This window comes from Columba livia, chromosome 10 (assembly GCF_036013475.1).
Source record: "Columba livia isolate bColLiv1 breed racing homer chromosome 10, bColLiv1.pat.W.v2, whole genome shotgun sequence".
Classification (NCBI taxonomy): Eukaryota; Metazoa; Chordata; class Aves; order Columbiformes; family Columbidae; genus Columba; species Columba livia.
Genome location: NC_088611.1, coordinates 1,385,390 through 1,405,821, shown reverse-complemented (window position 1 = coordinate 1,405,821; position 20,432 = coordinate 1,385,390). Strand labels below are relative to the sequence as shown.

Genomic DNA, 20,432 nt, shown 5'->3' with positions numbered 1-20,432 from the left:
AACACAAGGAAGCTGCTGCAATCCCAGCAACGCGTGAGATGCTGCTCTCGTCAGGCGAAGGCACAAACACCAGCTTCTCATACGTGACCTGCATTTTCCACCAGGGAGCCCCGGGCTGCCCCGTGGCACGTCCCTGATGGAATGTAACGCCATTCACTAACGCACAGTATTTCCTAGAGCGTTTCTCAAGGAGCTGAAAACAGAAGACTCCAGGAAAAGGTGTGGGACTGTCCAGCTTTCCCTGCAAGCCCAGCGGAGTGCAAGAAAACACTTCAACACAGAACTGAATGTCCTCAAAGTTGTGCCTTAGGATCTGCAGGAAGGAGGCTGCGAGCTGCCCAGGACAACAGCGCAAAGCGCTGCCCAGACACTCCTGCTTCCAGCCGCTTCATCGTCTGGAAGGAAACGTGAATCTGCTGAAAGGGTTTTTTGCATTTAATTGGCTTTAGTAGAGTAAGAACCAGATAAAAAACATAAGTGAAATCTAAAGTTTAATTTCTACAGACTGAAATAACTGCAGAAGCCAAGACAGAGTAAAACTATAATACCGGATCCATAAGCTGGTTTTGGTACTGGGAGAAAAAGCTCATAGTTAATATATTATTTCATTCCCTTTGTCGCCTTGATCTTTGACCCCCCGGGGTTTGAAGCTGACCACACACGATTATTATGTGCAGTTCTTTAGAACCCCGTCCCAAGGCGAGCCGGCTCTTTACCTGCAGCGCGTTCCGTAGGCGCACTGTCCCTTCTGGTAATACTTGCAGATGGTGGAGGATTTGCTTGTAGCCAAATCATGCGAGAACAGACACTTGTTTCCCTCCCGACACACTCCTTGCATGTAGTACCTGCGGAGAGCGGCGCTGCTCAGAGGCCTCTTGGGACCGGGGGAACCTCGGCGGCGTCTCCCGCCCGGCCCTGGGGATGGGGAGCGGAGGTGGCACCCTGCTCGGCCCCACAGCCCGGCCGCCGATCGTGCCCCCGGCCCGGGGGGCTGAGCAGAACGCGGTCTCACGGCCCGGGCCCCACTAGGCCCCACAGGCCCGGGGGGCTGAGCAGAACGCGGTCCCGCGGCACAGGCCCCACTAGGCCCCACAGGCCCGGCCCGGCCCCGCCGCGCCAGGCCCGGCCCGGGGAAGGCCTCCGCGACGCGACCGTGTCCCGAGAGGGCCCCGGGTGGCTCCGGGGCCGTGTGGGGACATGCCGGGGACCCACCTGCAGGTGACCTGCCGGGTGCTCATCCTGCCGCCCAGCGCCGGGCCCAGCGCCGCCCCCGCAGTAACGCCGTTCACGGAGCCGCGGGGGGCCGGGCTAGAGCGCCGCTCGGTGTGACCATAGAGAGCGGGGCGGCGGGGCGGAGCGCCGCTATGGCGGAGGCCGGCATCGTGCGTGTCCGGCACTGCGGCGCCGCCATCTTCAGCCGGCGGGTCCCGGAGAGCTGTCCGGACTGCGGCCGCCCCCTGCGCGGCCCCGACCTGCCCGACGCCCCGCTGCGCCTGCCCAGCCCCTTCCGACACGGACACCGCCAGCCCCGCGCCTTCCTCCTGCGGCCCACGGCCGGAACCTTCCTCGGGTAGGGGCTGCGGGGGGAGCGCGGGCAGGGACGCCCGCCTCAGCACAGAGTCATTTTGGGTGGAAAAGCTCCTCACGATCATCGAGTCCAATCGTTACCCCACCCCTGTCCCTGCCCCATATCCCTGGGAACCTCATGTCCGTCTGTCCAGCCCTCCAGGGCTGGTGACTCCAGCACTGCCCTGGGCAGCCTGTTCCAATGCCCCACAGCCCTTTGGGGAAGAAATTGTTCCCACATCCAACCTCAACCTCCCCTGGCACAACTTGAGGCCGTTTCCTCTGCTCCTGGCGCTTGTTCCTGGGGAGCAGAGCCCGACCCCCCTGGCTCCAAGCTCCTTTCAGGCAGTTCAGAGATCAGAAGGTCTCCCCTCAGCTCCTGTTCTCCAGATGAACCCCCAGCTCCCTCAGCCGCTCCCATCACACCTGTGCCACGTTCTCCCTGGTTTTGCCATTGCCAGGCTGGTACCCAAGGGCGCACACCTGACCCTTGTGCCAGTCCTGACCAAACCTCTTCTGGGAAGGGAAACGCCTTTTTGGTGGTTTTGGTGCAGCTTCGCCTCCTCATCCCATCGCAGCCACAGGCACCACCTTGGTGCCTCCATCCTGTGCCTTTTGCTCCGACACAGCCGGGATTGGGACAGTTCTGTCAGCACTTCCACCACCACCAACACCCCTCTTTCTGTTTCAGAGGATACGACGGGAAATCTGATCTTCATGTTGGAATAACCAACAGTAATGGTAAAAAGTGTTTCATATTTCCTTACAGCCCATCTCCTGTATCTTGTATTCAGACTGCATGCCCAGTTTACAGAACTCTGGAATGTCGGGGGTTGGAAGGGCCCTGGAAAGCTCACCCAGTGCAATCCCCCCATGGAGCAGGAACACCCAGATGAGGTTACACAGGAAGGTGTCCAGGCGGGTTGGAATGTCTGCACAGAAGGAGACTCCACAACCTCCCTGTGCAGCCTGGGCCAGGCTCTGCCACCCTCACCAGGAACAAGTTTCTTCTCAAATTTCAGTGGAACCTCCTGTGTTCCAGTTTGCACCCATTGCCCCTTGTCCTGTCACTGGTTGTCACCAGAAGAGCCTGGCTCCATCCTCCTGACACTCCCCCTTTCCATATTGATCCCCAGGAATGAGTCACCCCTCAGGTCTGTCCCCTCCACCTGTGACAATCCGAATTGCACAACAGGTATTTCAGAGCCGCCTCTGGTACCCGTTGCGGATGCCAGCTGCAGCATCCTAAGAGCTGGTGCTCTGCTGTTGCTTCCTCAGCACGCCGCAGGTGTCAGAACTGGGCGCTCAGCTATTCCCTACAGAGGAATATCACATAAAGATCAAAATAAAATGTTGACTCCAAAGAATTTCTTTCACCTTGCAGCAGCGAGCACACACAAAGCTCCAAATCAAAGCCAAGCACCTCTCGTACTGCACACGATAGAATGGACAGGTGACTTTATTCCTGATGCAGGGAATAAAAAGCTTCACAGCCTGCTTTTTGAAAGTAGCTTCAGGAAATTTTGACTTAAGCACAGTTTTTGCTAATTCTAAAATATAGTCCTCGTTCAAAAGAAAAATCCCCACGTTAAAAATTGTATCAGGTTCTGCTACAGTAGGCCCAACCTGCAAAACCTCGCTTGAGATGTTTCTTTAATATAAAAGCTGTCTCATGTGTGGGTTTAAAAAAGCAGCCTGGTTGTGCTCAAGTTGCTTGCATCATCAGAAGGCAGCCGAAGTTGCACTGTAAAAATAAGACCAGGTTTGTGATAAAAGCAAGCGCTGCATTTTCTACTCTGTAGCCACAGAGGCCACCAATGGGAAGGCCATGGTACAGCCAGCACAAGAAAGAACGGCAGGATGGAGAAATAGTAGTAGCTTTCCTCACCGAAAACAGAACAAAACCAACACCAAAGGCCATGGATCAGACGCTCCAGTGCCACCTGACGATCTGCTGCTTTTGTTTGCAGGCGTGGTGTATAATTACGATGCAGAGGGCGTTCAGAGAGCTGGGACGGGCTGGGAGCAGTGCATCAGTGTCCCGCTGGTACAGCCACACATGTTTGGGCTGCTGCAGCAGTGGGATCAGCTCCTGGAGGAGTTTTCCGCGGGACAGGCCTGGCTGCCTCACAGGTACAGAGTTTAAAAGCTGGACGCAAGAGGAGTTTTTAGTCTGGGATGAGAAATGGGGCTATTCCGTTGTTCATTCAGAGCCTCGCTCCTTTCAAACACACATGTCTAACAAACCAGGCTGAACAACGCTGTCAGGCTGTCTTGAAATGTACAGGCCGTGCTGAACAGAGAGAATATTTTAGATTTCTAAATAACAAACTCATCTGCTGGAATGTAAAAGCTCTAAAATCATTTTAGGGAAGTTTTCTCCAGCAACAAAAGAACTTTCTGTGAAACAGTTCAATGAAGCGTCTCTTATAAGAGGACAGTGCTGAGAAAGAAAGTCCAGGTGCAATTCTGTAATTATTTCTTCCAAGTTTGAACAGTTTTGGGTGTATTTGCTTGCACAGGCTGACCACACTGATGGGATTCTTGCCCAGATCTCGCATCCAGGTGACTTCTTTGTTGCCAACGACCAGAAATGGGAAACAGGCTCATTTCCAGCTGGCTCATAACATTGCTTTGGATAGTTAAATACAGAAAGACTTCCACATATTTTGAATTAAACCGGTATGTTCCACCGAGAACGTTCAGTTCTTTGTAGCTTTCCTTGAAGTCAGTGCCCAATGAGAGCGTTACAAGTTACACAGCCCGGCTAAAAGGCGCTGCCACAGCAGTGAGCTGCTCTCCAGGGAAACAGCCGTCCTGGAACTGCTGCTCGGTGACCGCGCGTGTGACAAGCAGCCTGAGCATCATTCTGTTCAAGTGAGTGAACACAGACATCATCTTGCCTAAAATAAAACCCACAACAAATCAAAAGCAGGTTCTAGCAATGCATTGTGCACTGGACTATACAATTTCAGAGATAACATATTATCTCCCTAATACCAGAAGATGAAAGAATTTGACCTACAATAGAATTTTTGAGATGTTAAATTAACTCCTCTATTTTTTCAATGAACAGGAACTGCGCTAAATTAATCCTGTAACTCCTTTGGGTTCAGGCCAAGCCTGATTCTAATTTTCTTGATTGCTTTTTATTTACTGGAAGGATCATCTATCATAGCAACAAAGAACAGCAGCCACAGCCACCAATATCTGAAAGTACTGAGAGATACCAGGTTTATTGTCAGGATATAAAGACATGCTTCCCAAAAATGGGATGCTAACGGGAAGACACAGATGGTAGTGAGAAGTATATTACAGAGTCTTTTGCATTATAAATACAAAGCTGGTCTGCTGGAACGAGTCACAGGGCCAGGAAGAATGGGGGAGAATGACGGATGATGAGGCAATTAGGGAGGAAGCCTGAGGATTAGGCAGAGGCAGGTCTGTGTCCAGTGCGGCTGTACCGGGCCAGAGGACAAAGCAGCACTGCGGGGAGCGAGTGGATAAATCACTGAAATTGGTAGTGGCCAATGTGAAACACTGGGGAGAACCCGAGAAACTCTGACCGCGAGAAGAACAGTGAAGTGCCATGCGCTCCTAGGGCAGGGTAGCGGGTAAGAGAGAATAAAAGGCAAGAACATTTTAAATCACTGCTTCTTCTATTCAGTTAGTGTTTCTGTCCTTGCACAATGGGCAGGAATTATTGCCAGCAGGAGTTTGACTGGCACACCGTACAGCAACTGTATCAACATATCAGTGATGGAATTGATTTGATTTTAACTAAGCATCCAAGTTAATGCCACGCTGAAGGGAAGTGCACGTGGTGGCACACGATTAACATCACTGCTGCAGGAAGAAGGGTTCAAGATAGGGTAACAATACATGGAAGAGCAAAGGTTAGCAAGGTAAAAGCCAAATAAGCATAAAAAATAAATTATTGGAAAGTCTGCAGCCATTTTTTTTTTCTGATGGTCACAGTTGCATGGAAAGTACACCTCGAGATGAACAGAATGTATTTTTAAGCATCAGCATGAAAGTGGCAATAGGTCCTGGAGAGCATGCGCTTCCGTCTTTCCCTCTGTAAAATATTCCTCCACGCACAGTCATTAAGGGATTAGGGCTACCTCTTACTAACGAGATGTTTTTCCTAGGTATGATGAACATGAGCACAACTGCTACACATACGCACTGGCATTCATTAACAGCATCCTGACCGCACAGGGCAAACGGGAAATGAGTAAAAGTGAATTTACAGAGAGATTTGTGATCCCACAGACAAAGAGAGCTGCTCGATACATCACCGTGCACCAGGAGCTAGCAGCTAACGAGTTCTACATTGTTCCCCTTCCCCAGCAGGAAGAACTGGGCTGAACGTGACAAGCTGCTATATTAAAACATCTACAACCTGCAACAGGAAAAAAGTCTTCAGACTCCAAATCTCAGGGATTACGATGCATGATCTACTAACGTATTTAATCGCACAATTAACTTACACATTGACCTGCACTTTGTGGAAGGATCAGGCACCTGAACTTGTGCATGTGAATGAATAACATAGATACAATGTACACACTACAGAAAATTTCCTTGGGAACTATTCCTATGGAAAACAGCTCCATTTAAATCACCATATGGTCTGTTCTGCCAGGACATTCAATACCACAAATCGTAACTGCTGTGTAGTTAAGGGTTTAACAAGTGAACTGTGGTAACTAAAGCTGTAGCAAACAAAAATGGTGGTTGGTTTTTTTTTCCTGTCACATTTGTTCACTGATGAGTGGAAAAAAAGGGAATTTGTGCTTGTGTGCTACTGAAATCCAAAGTCCACAACTTAATGCAGATTCACGACATGCAAGGTTATTTTCCTTTTCTTTAATTACTAATAAATATAACAAGTAAATCCTGCCTCTTTGCCAGATATATTTATTTTCCAGTTCTTCTTTACATTTTGTACATTTATTCCTCAATGCAAAACAGATGCTTAGTATTAAAGGGTAATAATTTAGTGTCTGTCTCTGTTAGTATCTGTAATAAGCCACGGACTCCTCAGGATTTACATTGGAGTTAAAACTTTAGAACTTAACAAAAAGAAATCTAAGTTAAAAAGATCCTCCAATAGCACTTTTATCTCTTGTGCATTACACAGACATGTATGCTGAGGTCAAAATTCTGCAGTCCGTAATTTTGTGCAATTTCACTTTATTGATTTACATTCTAATTAAAGAAAATAATACCAGCTTTTTTCCCTTCTACTAATTTCTGGTTTCAGTGAAGATGTAAGTCCTATTTTATCAAAGATGGAGAAGTAATCTCAAGCAGTTGGGGTTTCGCTCACATCTAGTTTATACGTTTTTATACACAAACTGCATTAGCCTTGCCCGCAACGCTCTCCAGCTGCAGACACCACACTTCACACACTTCCCCCCACGTTCTTCCACTTCTTGCTAAATTCTAAATTACAGCTCCATTAAAAGCATATTAAAAAAAGCACAACACAATGGAGACAACCAGCTTGAAACGCGCAATTTGGCTGCTGTTAGAGACCTGTCCACCCATTCCTAGTGCAGAATTCTTCAGCTGGGATTTGGCTTACAAAAATAAATCATGGTATGCTACTTTGGAGTGAATCAGAATGTATACTTCATTTAAATACTGTATTTCAACTGGTAAAATATAAATACAATGGCAAGTATCAGTGGTGTGTACAACTGTCTAGTGTAAGTTATTTGATCCAACAGTACTGAAACATGAAGTACAGTCATCTGCAGCTAGAAATAAAACACCTTGCCATGTACAGTCAACACATACGTACCTGTTCCGCTTGGGAAAGCTATTATGCCATCAACATTTTCAGTTTACTTCTTTCCAGTAGGGACATACTAAATGAAAGCAAAGACGAGCAAATCTTCCACTTGGAATTGTGTGTAGTCTCCTGCATTCACAACACGATTTTACAATCTGAACTGCTTAAGTAAACAAGATTGCGGTTTTGTGTTTGGTGGGCCTGAGCTGACAGAAGTTTGACCAGCCCTGCCAAATCTCCTGCAGCCAGAAGGCAGAACTCCTTTTACAGTGAGTGGAAACAGCACAAAGAAAACCCAGAACAGTGTAACTGTCACCAGCTGTAATGCATCATTACGGGTGCAGCAAACGTGTTCTCATGACACAGGGAAATAATAACAGCGCGGTGAAGCAAGGAAGCCTCTTGATCAAAGACTATGATGGAAAGCAAATCCCTGAACCTAAAGCAGCAGTACTTAAAATGCAGCGTAGCTGATACTGAAACCTCCTGACTTGACTTGAAAGACAGTTGGATACCCGCTGGGGTGGTTTGTTTGTTTTCCAAACACAGCTTAGCAATAGCAAACATGGCATTTCAGAACCTGCAAGCTAGACGATTAAGTCTTAGGAAAAAGCAGCAGCAGGTACCTAGAGTGGCACGGCAGAGCTGCGCAGCACGGGCCGAACCTCACTACGCACTAACGCGGCCGTGTCTCCCCGTCTTTTTAACATATGCCAGGGCAAAGAGCTACGAGTGTGCTATGAAAAAAAATGCAGGCTGTTGTAGCTGCCGGATAAAAGAGAAAAAAGCAAGGAATGAAAGTGTGACTTCTAGTTGCCAAACTAGAGAGACTTGACTTCCTCTCACTACCTCAGCAAATTTCTATGCTGTAACCCATGTTTAACAGAAGTAAAGGGTATCAACATGCAGTCAGGGCATCCTGGGGGCACAGTTAGGCCCTTGCTTTCGAGGGGGAATCTTATGCTGCAAATCCCAAAGGAAGGAAGACATCTCACCGCAACGGGGAAAGGTGCCCCGGCACTCCCTGCTGCCTAACGCCTTTGCTGTCAGCTGCCCACACCCCACAATTCATTTAAATCCTTGCACAATCTGGGCAAAGTTCCTCAGCTCTGAGCAGTGCTTGTGAAAATAAGCACTTCCAGCTGGGACCACAACCAGCAATGTGTTACAACGCTCAAAATCGCACCAAGCCAATCTCTTCCCATACTGCAGTTTGTGCACCTTCATGAAGGCCACAAAGTCAGTTTTTGGTTGAATTAGAAGGGTACCATTGGTACCGCAAAAGGTTCTTTGACTCGCTATAATTAACAAGTTAAAAAACAGCAGCAAACTTGAGGACTATCAAGGTTAAGTCCTCATTTCTGAAGAACTGTAGCTGCAAAGGGAAGTCAGCCTTACAATCCCCAAATTCGACTCAAGAATCTGCGAGGAATTCGTGGAAAACAGTTTGATCCCTCATTGCTTCAGCTTTCAGGCAGACACTGAGGGCTGGGACACGCGTGGCTCTGCAGACCTCTATTCACCACAGTCTAGCCAATGTATATCAAAGATACATATTTGTAAGCTTTAAGGAAACAAGTATTTTGAGTTGGGATACAGCTTTAATTTTTTTCCCTTCCTATGCAGTTCAGTTATGTTTTTCAATACAACATCCTTGACAGTAAAGAGGATATACCTCATTTTAAATCGCATTTATACATACCAACTCAGTATGTTGATAGAAACTGTTCTGAGGTAATGGTTCATCATGAGAAGATCAGGTAAAAACCAATAAGATGTGGTTTCAAAATGAAAAGCCTTTCCTCTGCAGTCAGTTAAAATTCATCTTGCTCGCTGCGCTCACGGGAAGAAACCCAACGACTTACAATCAGCTCCTGAAATAAAAACAGCAACTGTTATAGAAGTGGGAAGTTAAAAAACACCATCACATTTTTCTCCATTTTTTAATACACATGAACCTTACAGTCTCCATAGGTACCCCTGTGTCCCCAGGCAAATGCTTACATTCACCGTAGCAGCTACATCAAAATTTAGAAGATCTGAAGTATTTAAAGAGCCCGCAATGCACTTGTCATGCATTGGGGCACAAAGGAATCTTGTTTATTTTACTGCAGCTATGCCTGCAAAAACCAAAGCATGCTGAAGAGCAACTGACAGTTCAGGGGGCTCTTATAGTGAGCGGTCAGGCTGCCCCAAGGCAAAGAAGATAAAGAATTACTCACCTGAACCTTAATTCTTTTCATACATTCTGGTGTCGACATTTCTTTTTCAGTCATGTCAGATGGTCTAATCAAATAGCATAACATCAATTCCTGTTGGCAAATGGAAAACATGGATAGATTAATTCCAACCGATTCCTTTCTATACGAGTTTTAGATTAATTAGAAATGCAGATACCAAGTTTCCTAGAAGATGCCTTCTGCAAACCAAGCTAGGGGAGAGCTGTATAAAATGCACATCTCGTTTTTCTTATCAAAGCATAATACTGCTATCAGATAAAGTAGAATTGCAACACAACACCTGAGCAATACAGCTATGAGTACAGAAGGGCCATGTCTGAGGTTCTATCACAGAGAAAACATTTTAGAAACTTTCAGTTTCACTCTTCAAAAGAAAATCCTGGTACATGGAGAGGGCTTTAAAACACAAGTGGCAAGCAGGAAATACGTGTCCCTCAGGTCTTCCTTCTGCTCCTCACACAACTTTTAATGTTCCCACAGGTGACAGAACTTTATTAAGCTTCTTCCAGAATTCATCTGGATATTGACAAAGGAGCCTCCTGTTTGCCTACTGCCAACTCAATGTGTTAGATTAGAAAGGGAAGGATTCAGTTTCCAGCCTCACTCCAACTCCCTGTTCTTTGGAACTAAACTGTGCATTTATCTTTTTAGAGCCATTTTAAACCCAACGTCTTACCTTACCTTAGAAGCATTAGCAGTGGTTCTGTTCAAGCCAGACAAGGACTTCCAGCTGAGCGGTCTGCGAAGAGAACCTTCAAAACTATCATCAACTAATTCAGCAAGGACAGAGTAACTGGAAAACGAAGCAGACGGGACAATTCGCAGAGAGAAAACTACCATTTTAGGAACAGCGTGAAACTTAAGAATTAGAGTCTAAAATTTGTGTTGATATGTCAGTGGGCAGTGAGGAAATTTTGAAACTTGAGTCTCTTTCTACTAAGCAAAGAGGAGAAGAGATGAAGTTGTGAATATACAGGCACTTTCCCTCCCCACCCTTCTACGGATGTTTGTAGCATTCTCTTAGCAATGCCAATCTGACATTCACAATCAATTTATTATCTAGGAGTTCAACCTGGCTTGCTAGCAAATAAAGACAATTATCATCCCTTAACAGCCTTTTTCTCCCAAATTACATAAATTATCCATACCATTTCTTTTTGAAAGTCAATATCACTAAATCAAATTACTTTCCTGAGTGTATTCACCACATGAGTGCTAAAAAAGCTCATTCCAGCTTTCAATTTGTGATGTTTTATCACTGTTACATGAATTCAATGAAATTGTGTTAATACCACTGCTAAAAGGACTTTGGAATAGCCAGTATGAATGTATCTGGCAAAGGGTTTTTAGTGAAGAATATGTGCTTAACCAGTGAGAGAAATATGCTAATTTGAAACTAAGAAATGAGACAGAAACATGAGCTTCAAACCTTGCATGATAGAAGGGGGGGCCTTTTCGATAGAGCACTGAAATGAAAGAGAAGCACCTTAGTTAGATAATCTGAGTTTCCATCCGAGTTTAATACCTGGGTCCATAAATATTTTCAAATGTTCTCTTAAGTTTTAATGAAACAAGACAAAACGTCAACACCTCTGAATTCTGCTCAGAATTAAGTTGTCCCAGCAAGTGGAGAGAGAGGGAAGAGACAAACCCCACCATGGGAGCAGCAGGGTGGCTCAGAGCAGTGGCAGGTAGAAGACAAAGTCAAAGGACAGGCAGCAATTGCCATGGCAAACAGTTTAGGATGGAATTTTTCTGCAACTGACTCGTGCTTTTAACGCTGTATTCACAATCGAAGTTAAGCCACTGGAGTACATGTGAAAGATCCCAATAAGCCACCGAGTTTCTGCTTCAAACAAGCATTTTCCACAAGTTTTAGGAGAGGCAAAGGGCACAAGTTCTTAAATGCTGCCCACCAGACCCCCTAGAAGTTCCTCCTCTAGCCAAGATAACACAAGACTCATGGCGGCTGCTCTGCTGTAACAGAGCTAAAAAGTTTCGTGTCCTCTCTTCCCTTGGTCACGAGCTTGTAAGAGGGGACTTTAACTCACACAGGTTATCCTGTACAGCTGCCCAGACCCTGTCAGGAAAAGGATGATCAGCATTTAATTCCAGCAACAACCATGATTTGCAAATGATGCAATTGCAATTAATACCAATCCTACGAAAGTATCGCCAAAGAACAAGAAGCCTGCAGAGCTCAGGGGTAAGAGCTCCCACTGGTCTAAACTAATCCCCCACTAGCCTAAACTAATCCACTTCCTTTGTCTGGCACAAATCCAAAGGCAGTGATACAATAAACAACAAAGGCCAGAACACAAAAGAAGGGTGAACAATTTCACATATACACCAGGTGCTCAATAGCAAAACCCCATCTGCAGCCCAAGGTACTAAGAACAGAGATGGTGAATTCAGCTAAATCTACACACTGATCTAAAGGACCAGCTCAGCACAACCTCGATGTACCCAAATACATGAACCCCTAAATTATAAAAGTGCTTCAGCAGTATTAAAACATCTGCTGGTTTGTGTGCATACATTAAAAAATATCTCCCTTTATGCACGTTTTCCTGTAACAACAGGTGTTACTGTACTGTTTATGTTGACGTGAGCTGAATGTACTTCTTGAATTACTAAGCAAGGGATTATGGATGCTACTGATTATTTCTGTAAGATTAAAAACCCCAACATTAGCAAATAAGCAAGTCCCTTCCCCCTCCTCTGACCCAAGAGAAAAAACAACATACAAACAGACTTAACAGTAAGCTGAGCAGAAGCCCGGCTTCCATTAAATGAATCATGAGATGCATGTACTTTGCTCAGCTTTGGCACTGGAGTCTGGCATTGCCTGAAGAGAAGTTGGCTGCAAATGATCCCATTTGTGTAAGGAAGCTACTCACAGAGATCTGTTCCATACTTGAGTCCGACTTTGGGGACCCAGCCCTTACTGCGGAAGTAGTGATACGCCATGTACGTCGTTTTAAAGTTGGGCTTGACTTCGCTGAAAACTTCCCATAGCTTCAAAATAGTTAGGGGCTCCTAAAAATCACAACCAAAGGCATTAATATAACTATATAATACAATATAAATACTGTGTATATAATACAGTATAAATACTGTGTATATTAGAGCATAACAGCCAAATATCAGATATCACAGTCTACCGCTAAGAGTGTGAACTTTGGGCAATAAAGACACAATTCTTAAACACAAGACAGAAACCTGCTGCTCCATGGAGTGGCTTTTTTAGCATTTCACAATCAGTCCCATAATGCTCTTGTTTAAAGGAAAATATGTTATGTTTTGAACTAGACACATAGGTTTCAATTATTTTGTCATTACATTAAAAGTAGCTTGATATAGATCAATGCTTACTCCAAAGCATTTTCCTGTTCCAGGAAAGAGAGAGTATTCACCACATTATTCCTTCCATACTTGCTTTCCCCATATTTCCTGCCTAAATGACGAGAAAAACCTTTCTCTGCAGAAGGACTGTGCTTAGCTAAATTTGCCTTAGTAAACATAACACTTTCAGACCAGTATTTAATAAACAGAAATATCCTTACTTATAACAAAAACTTCCTAATTAGTCTGTTTGGTATTTCCTCCTTCAGAATTAACAGTATAAAATCCCGCCAGTGTCAGTAAACATTTCAGATCAAAACATATCCAAACTAATGATATCCACAGAAATCCAAACTTAATCCCATCTCTTACCTCACCATAATAAATACTCAAACATCCCAGAGCATACACCAAGAAAAAAGCCTGAAAAATAAAAATAATGAGTTTAACTATAGCTAGACTCCACCTGTAGTTTACATTCCATTCAAGAACGAAGGCTCAGATTCATTTTATACAAGAATCCTAATGTCACCAAGAGCAATAAGTTGCCTGAAGGTTTCCTTAGAGATTTGTCTTCACGACCTTCACATTTCAAGAGACAAAGCACCACAACAAGTCTATGCACTTGCTGCCGACTCCTGAAGGCGCTGTGTTAAAACTAACACATGAATATATTTAGAAGGAGCACAATCAACGCAGGATTTATACAAATGTTATATTCCTGGTATTTCTATACTTAAGTCCTATCAGTGCTGTCCTTGTCAGTGGGATTATTCATATAAATCGGTTGGGATTGGACCATTCATATATTGTTTAACCATATCACGTAACTGTCTCCAGTTATTAAAAATATGTTTAATGACTAAGACAGTCCAAATACTTTAGAGACACAGGAGAACCCTGTACTTTAGAAGCAGGTATTAAATTACATTGTAATACAGCTTAATGTTTACTTTTCAGATTAAAAGTAAAACAACTTGTACTGTACTTGAAACGTACCTCTTCCAAGCTGAGTTGTAAATATTCAGAAATGCTAAATGGATTTCTTCTGCATACTAGTTTTTCCTTCTTGACAAGCTACGAGAAAAAATTAATGTATTACTAAACCTAGATAAAATACTGAATTCTGAAAATAGCACTGATTATATAACTTTACTAAAAGATTAGGATGCTCCTCATCCTTACATTTTCTTGCTCGTGAGCAGAGTCACCTTCTGGATGTAAACTGCCTTCATCTTCCTCTTCCACCAAGACGTATTCTGGAGCACACTCTTTTGACTCGATCGTCTCACAGGACTGTTGCTCCACGCTCTCCTTCGCCTCACAGCCACAACACACGAGAAAACCGCGCTCCTGGCAGGACGCTTCGGCTCTCTCTTTCGAGTCCCCTTGCTGCCGTTCTTTAGAGCCACATATGGTCACAGGAGCACACGCCGGGTCCCCTTCCAAACGGGCTTGCTTGCAGCCAGCATTCTCGTTCTCAGCACTCAGGGCTCCTATATTTCCCGTATCTGTAGAAGACTGTCTGGAAAGATCTGTATTTGGGCCCATTCTGTTGCAACTATTTCCGGTTGGCTCGGTTCCATCCTCTTTTAACAATGGCAGCTCAAGAGGCTTCGTGTAATTTTCAAGAATTCTGGTAACCGAGCCATCATCAAATCCTTGCTCTTGCAAAATACTTTTAGCCCACTGAACACGTCGCTGGTACCTAGTGAAATAAATGAGAAGTTCTAGGGTGTTACGTCTTTTATTTAGCACCTTAAAAAGGATGACTCAACACAGTTCACAAAGCAAATCTGAACACGCCGCCCAATAACCGCTATGCAAAATACAGCACGCACAATGGAACAGGACTCTGGTCTCCGAGAAGCTGCAGATGCCATTATTGATCACCAGGATTCTGCTCCCCTCTTTGACTTTGTTTTGCATGTTGAATTTCTGTGTCAACAAACACCGTTACCGAACGTTGCACAATGACTACTGCTACAGAATTGCAAGAAAAACTTCACCAAGCAAAATCTCCTTCCTCCCACAGAAACCTTAAGCCTGAATTTCTTTCAAAAACATCTTGGTATCAGAGCTTGCATGGTTAAAACACGCAACAAGACTTTGCATACATATCTCTCACACACTTCATCTATTATGCAGCTAACTACAACTCTGTTGTAACTATCTTTGAAGTAGCAATGGTGTAGCCAAAAGCACCAGCATAAAAAACTTAAGCAGCAACTACCTTCATTTTCACATCCCTGAGAAATAACGATAATCCCATCAGTGAGACAGTAGCTGGAAGTTGTAAGTATTCCTAATAGAAGTTGTAAGTATTCCTAATATTTTTCAATTATGATAATCCCAGTTGTCAGGTTTTAGTTCCCCTTCAATTATTTCTCCTTGAAAGATAACAGTAATATCCAGTTGAAGACATTAATCTTCATTTTGTGAAAGTTACAGGTAGCTGAGTGCAGCCGTCATTCAAACCTGGACAACTCCAATCCAATATTCTTTATTTCCCCAGATAAAATCCTAACACAGCAAATACAGACCAGGTAACGAGGAACTGCAAAGATAATTAAATGCAAATTTCATATGTCAACACAAAATGTGAGTCCCTCTGAAGTCTCATAATAAAGCCATATGATTCAGTGCTGTACTTCTTGTCATAAAAAATAGACTCCTCTTTGTCCTGTGATTTAATTACCATATAGTTTGCACTTAGAGACCTCTCCTCAGACAGATCCTGATGCAGCTTCTGCACCAATGCAATGACACTTTCCTCGATGTTCAGCTGTATTTGCTGACACACAAAGCAGTCACAAAGCATTTCTGCACACAGTAATAACTGTAATAGCAGAAACATTGCTGCTGTTTGCCTTACCTAAACTTGAGGACTGAAGTAGCTTAACTTTTAAACTTTTTTTTTAAGTTATCATAGGATTAAGCAAACAGAGTAACTAACTTGCACACTCTTGCAGTTAGCACATATACCATTTAAGCAGAGCAAAATAAATATGCGGTTCAACATTCTGTTTTCTTAAATGTACAAACTGGCGATATTAATAGAGACTTAGAAAAGAAAGTTATATAAACCTTAACCTATAAAGGTTATGTTTTATAAAAGACCAGGAGCTGCTTCAGCCCACGCAGTTATTAATTCAATAAGAAGTTGGGAAAGCTATTTTAAGTCACCTGCCCCAAAACCACCTATTTCTCCTCCTCAGCTAAAGAACAAGTTTATTATGGTTGATGTTTTAATGAATTAGTTATCCATACTATTACACTATGCATTCCCTCAATCCTGGCTTCTAGGCAGCAATTAATACTGCAAGCTTACACAAAAAACCATGCTGAATATCATCTACTCTATTTCTGCCTTTTCTAATGTGACTTATAAATGAAACACAAAGAACGGAAATAAAAGCAAGTCACCAGCGTGTACACAACCAACTATCTGAAAAACAGCAAGATAAAACATAAAACAGAATCATTTGGGTAAAAAAAAATAAATTAACTTACTTTTTTGATGTAATTATAGGCATGTTTTTGTTAGCACCTGTATAAAGAAAAGTCATGCATTATTTCACCACCATAAAAATGTTATTTTGAGCATTGAGGCAATCTGCAGTCTAATATTTAAGCACATTTTCAATCCTCTATGAAATTTTGGCCCAACTTGTATTAAAGAAGGACATAGCAGAACTAGAAAAGGTACAGAGATAAAGACTGAACACCCTGCACAAGCAGAACAACTAAATACGCTATTATTCTCCAGCCTGTAAAAAGAGCAGACCAGATGTAATTAGCTATAAGCAGATTAAAAATGTCACATATCCTTGCCCCATGATTTCATGGACACTAAAATTTACAGATTAAAATGAATAAAAACTGTAGAGTTATAGGAAGAAAAGTCCAGGGGTGATACCTTTAATTACAGTCTTCCTGCACAACAGGCCAGTGAAGGCTGGAGAACACACTGAGGAGCTATCAACACATTCACTGGCCCTGTATTTTCCTGGGAATCTGGTACTGGCCATCAGCAGAGACAGATCCTTGATCTGACCCAGTACAGAGATTATCTTCTGTGTGTAATTTGTAAATACATATCTTCAATGAGTGAAAGAGTGAAAAGTACTATCAGAATAGCTAAACTGAGGGAGTGTGGTCTGGATGAGCGGGTAGTGAGGTGGACTGTGAACCGGCTGAAGGGAAGAAGCCAGAGAGCCGTGGTCAATGGGGCAGAGTCCAGCTGAGGCCTGTATCCAGTGCAGTGCCTCAGGGGCAGTGCTGGGGCCGGTATTATTCAATATATTCATCAGTGATATGGATGAGGGAACAGAGTGACTGTCAGCAAGTTTGCTGATGGCACCGAGCTGGGAAGAGTGGTGACACTGGAAGCTGTGCTGCCATCAGAGACCTGGACAGGCTGAAGAGCTGGGTGGGGAGAAAGTTAATGAAATAGAACAAGGACAAGTGTAGAGTCTTGAATCTGGGCAGGAACAACCCCAGGTTCCAGTGTAAGTTGGGGAATGAGCTGTTAGAGAGCAGTGTAGGGGAAAAGGACCTGGGGGTCCTGGGGACAGCAGGGTGACCATGAGCCAGCACTGGGCCCTTGTGGCCAGGAAGCCAATGGTACCTGGGGTGGGTTAGAAGGGGGTGGTCAGTAGGTCAGAGAGGTTCTCCTGCCCCTCTGCTCTGCCCTGGGGAGACCACACCTGGAATATTGTGTCCAGTTGTGGCCCCTCAGTTCCAGCAGGACAGGGAACTGCTGGAGAGAGTCCAGCGCAGCCACCAAGATGCTGAAGGGAGTGGAGCATCTCCCGTGTGAGGAAAGGCTGAGGGAGCTGGGGCTCTTTAGCTTGGAGAAGAGGAGACTGAGGGGTGACCTCATTAATGTTTACAGATACATAAAGGATGAGTGTCAGGAGGATGGAGCCAGGCTCTTCTGGGTGACAACCAGTGACAAGACAAGGGGCAATGGGTTCAAACTGGAACACAGGAGGTTCCACTTAAATTTGAGAAGAAACTTGTTGGGGGTGAGGGTGGCAGAGCCTGGCCCAGGCTGCCCAGGGGGTTGTGGAGTCTCCTTCTGTGCAGACATTCCAACCCGCCTGGACACCTTCCTGTGTAACCTCATCTGGGTGTTCCTGCTCCATGGGGGGATTGCACTGGATGAGCTTTCCAGGGCCCTTCCAACCCCTGACAACCTGGGATTCTGTGAATAGCGGTGGAAGCACAAATGGGCACAATTTACCTTGCCACTTAGTAACCAGCGAAGGTTCTGAAATGCTGTGCACCGGGCGACTTCTTGAAAGGATACCTTTTCCAAAATAGCCCTTCAGAGAAAAGGAAAAAGCCTTATTATATCACCACACAAGAGCAAACTTTTTTCCAAATAGAAAATGTTTACAGTGAAGACCAGCTGAGAAAAAAATAACTGAAGTTCTACAGCATTTAAGCTATGCCTGAAGCTTGGTGCTTAGCTTCTGATAACTAGTTCAATACCAAACACGTGCACTCGAAGATTTAGCCAGTGGAGGGTGTTGGGCCTTTTTCCTCAGTTCTAAATATTTGTCAGTCGATGTCTCCAAGCAGACTTTTGAAAGCAGAGGCAGAAGAAACCACCTGTGTATCAATGCTGTGACAATGCATAACACGAAACAAAAAGATGGATAAAACTAATGGGCAAGAATGGTGGTGAAACAGTACTTGGATGTAAGAAGCTTAATGTAGCTTATTTTACTCAGAAATAAATCCCTCTGATACTAAAAGAATCACACAAGCATTTATAAAACATTAATATTCCAATCTCCTGATCTTTAAAAATATAAAATGCTTTTGCAAGGTTGCATAAAATGTTCAAAAAAGAAATAAACATAACAAACATGAAGTCTTTGCAGCTGTTTTTTATAGCTCACAACATAATTTCATTACAAAATGTATTTGCTGGGATAAGAATGAAATCATTTTTATGTTTGATACAGAATATATGTTTGGTACTGATTTCAGGAGAGGAGGGAGAAACAGAAAATTATTGGTGGCTAAAGAGGAAGTAAACCATAAAGGCAGGCAGATTTTAACAAGTATTATGCTTTACCGACATTTAAAACACTAAAAATAGTGTGCAAACAGGGTACAGCACCTTGTTATACAGCTGCTCAATATCTTCAGGGTTCCTCACAATAACATTGTTGTTAATGATTTCAGCCCGGCACATTCTGAAATCCTTCCCACCTACATCCACAGGAAAGGGAGCATCGTATGTCTCAAAAACTCTTCTTTTCCTTCTTGGCGGATGAAAAACTGCTTCTGCCATTTCCTAAAATTAACGTTTTCTCCTAAAAAGCGGAAGCAAAGCATTTAAAGCTCAGGAGTCACAGTTCACCTACTTTTCCATGTTTCAGTAATCTTCCCTTCCCAGCAGCAAATTAGCAATAAATGCTACAGAATAACCCAGGTTCAATTCCATAACCATTATACTGACAAACACAAGCAGCGATTTGCCAGCGTTTTCGGTTCATATTTTCTCGCGGGCACGCAGTCTGCCCTGGACACCAGGAAGCGATTGTTCTCAGCCAAGAGTTTATAAAGTGAACTTAAGATGAAAGGCGAGCACATAAACTGCTGAAAACGTTTCAAGAATAAAGCAAGACGAAGGAGTAGAATAGGAGAAACCACAGCACAAAAGCGCCTAAAAATAAACTGTTTTGAATAATTATGGGAATAATGAAGAAGGAGCAGCAGCGTGGCAGATTTAACAGGGAGCGGGACAGGGCCCGAGGCTCCCTGGACGCGGGCCCCGGTTCCCCGCCTGACAGAGCCACCGGGCGCCCCCCGTGCCCGCGCTGCTGCCCGGGCCTGGGAGAGGCCTCAAGGCCGGGCCCGTCCCCGCCGGGCCCATCGCCGCCCGCCCGGACCGCGGCGCTGCGGCCGCGGCAGCAGCCCCGCCGCGGGGCCCAGGGCCGGCAGCGCGGCGCCTCCCGCCCGCCCGGCCACCCACGCAGCGCCCAGCCCGGCCCGGCGCCGGCAGCCCCGCCCGGGGCGAGCTGCTGGGAGCCGGCGGCCACAGGCCCGGCGCCGCCGCTCGCCCGTCGCCATGGCGACCGCGCGCCCCACGCACCCGTCACCGCCGCGCGAGGAGGCCGCGCGCGCCTCACTGGCAGCGCCGCACGAGGAGGCCGCGCGTGCGCGGGGAGACGGCGCGCGGGGGCGCCTCGCGGGTGGCCCCGCCCCCGCCCCCATCTCGTTGGCGGGAGGGCGACGCGCGGCGGGAGCCGGTTGTGGAGGCGCGCGGGGCCGGCGAGGGCGGGGCGAAATGGGCGCTGTGAGGGGATCGGTCCCGTGGACGTGAGGGGAGTGTCCCCAGTGTCCCCATCGACCTGAGAGGAACGTCCCCGGCGCTGTGAGGGGTGTGTCCCCATGGATGTGGTGGGATCGTCTCCATGGATCTGAGGGGAGTGTCCCCATCAATCTGAGGGGAGTGT

General features: G+C 45.3%; 3 protein-coding genes across 12 annotated transcripts in view; 1 reads left to right on the top strand and 2 right to left on the bottom strand.

The window, feature by feature from the left end:
- Positions 1–1,429, bottom strand: part of MKRN2 (makorin ring finger protein 2) — a 12,457-nt gene extending 11,028 nt beyond the window's left edge. The window contains exons 1-2 of one of the 2 annotated variants that reach the window (XM_065074450.1): positions 1,213–1,429; positions 717–845 (exon numbers count right to left, since the gene is read on the bottom strand). In XM_065074450.1, the coding sequence (XP_064930522.1) occupies positions 717–845; positions 1,213–1,238 (155 nt within the window). In that variant the 5' untranslated portion in view covers positions 1,239–1,429. Of the gene's footprint in view, positions 1–716; positions 916–1,212 lie in introns of both variants that reach the window. The other variant, XM_065074451.1, reaches the window with a different exon arrangement.
- On the top strand, positions 1,354–6,471 carry MKRN2OS (MKRN2 opposite strand). Its single transcript, XM_005502837.4, has 4 exons — positions 1,354–1,570; positions 2,258–2,307; positions 3,537–3,699; positions 5,718–6,471. Exons 1-4 carry the CDS (start codon positions 1,365–1,367, stop codon positions 5,935–5,937), a joined length of 639 nt encoding a protein of 212 aa, XP_005502894.2. The 5' UTR covers positions 1,354–1,364; the 3' UTR covers positions 5,938–6,471.
- TSEN2 (tRNA splicing endonuclease subunit 2) lies at positions 3,008–20,432 on the bottom strand. 9 transcript variants are annotated; one of them, XR_010474932.1, is made up of 13 exons: positions 20,069–20,222; positions 19,091–19,286; positions 18,203–18,284; positions 16,468–16,504; positions 14,140–14,662; positions 13,954–14,031; positions 13,327–13,377; positions 12,510–12,648; positions 11,039–11,075; positions 10,291–10,402; positions 9,592–9,681; positions 9,072–9,243; positions 3,008–4,469 (listed from the first exon to the last, which is right to left on the bottom strand). XR_010474932.1 is itself a non-coding variant. In XM_021288042.2 (12 exons), exons 2-12 carry the CDS (start codon positions 19,262–19,264, stop codon positions 9,184–9,186), a joined length of 1,383 nt encoding a protein of 460 aa, XP_021143717.1. In that variant the 5' UTR covers positions 19,265–19,286; positions 20,328–20,432; the 3' UTR covers positions 8,951–9,183. The 9 variants fall into 9 exon arrangements, 3 of the variants coding, with proteins under 3 accessions (XP_021143717.1, XP_064930524.1, XP_005502876.1); XR_010474931.1 differs by lacking the exon at positions 3,008–4,469 and adding an exon at positions 6,474–7,445; XR_010474934.1 differs by lacking the exon at positions 3,008–4,469 and having other exon boundaries at positions 8,951–9,243; positions 10,286–10,402.

Excerpts from the sequence above, each read along its gene's own strand:
- MKRN2OS (XM_005502837.4), top strand. The coding sequence starts at position 1,365 with ATGGCGGAGGCCGGCATCGTGCGTGTCCGGCACTGCGGCGCCGCCATC. Across the intron at positions 2,308-3,536 it reads TGGAATAACCAACAGTAATG|GCGTGGTGTATAATTACGAT; the intron begins GTAAAAAGTGTT and ends TTTTGTTTGCAG. Across the intron at positions 3,700-5,717 it reads CAGGCCTGGCTGCCTCACAG|GTATGATGAACATGAGCACA; the intron begins GTACAGAGTTTA and ends TGTTTTTCCTAG.
- TSEN2 (XM_021288042.2), bottom strand. The coding sequence starts at position 19,264 with ATGGCAGAAGCAGTTTTTCATCCGCCAAGAAGGAAAAGAAGAGTTTTT. Across the intron at positions 14,032-14,139 it reads CTGCTCACGAGCAAGAAAAT|CTTGTCAAGAAGGAAAAACT; the intron begins GTAAGGATGAGG and ends TTTTTCTCGTAG. Across the intron at positions 12,649-13,326 it reads TGAGTATTTATTATGGTGAG|GAGCCCCTAACTATTTTGAA; the intron begins GTAAGAGATGGG and ends TGTGATTTTTAG.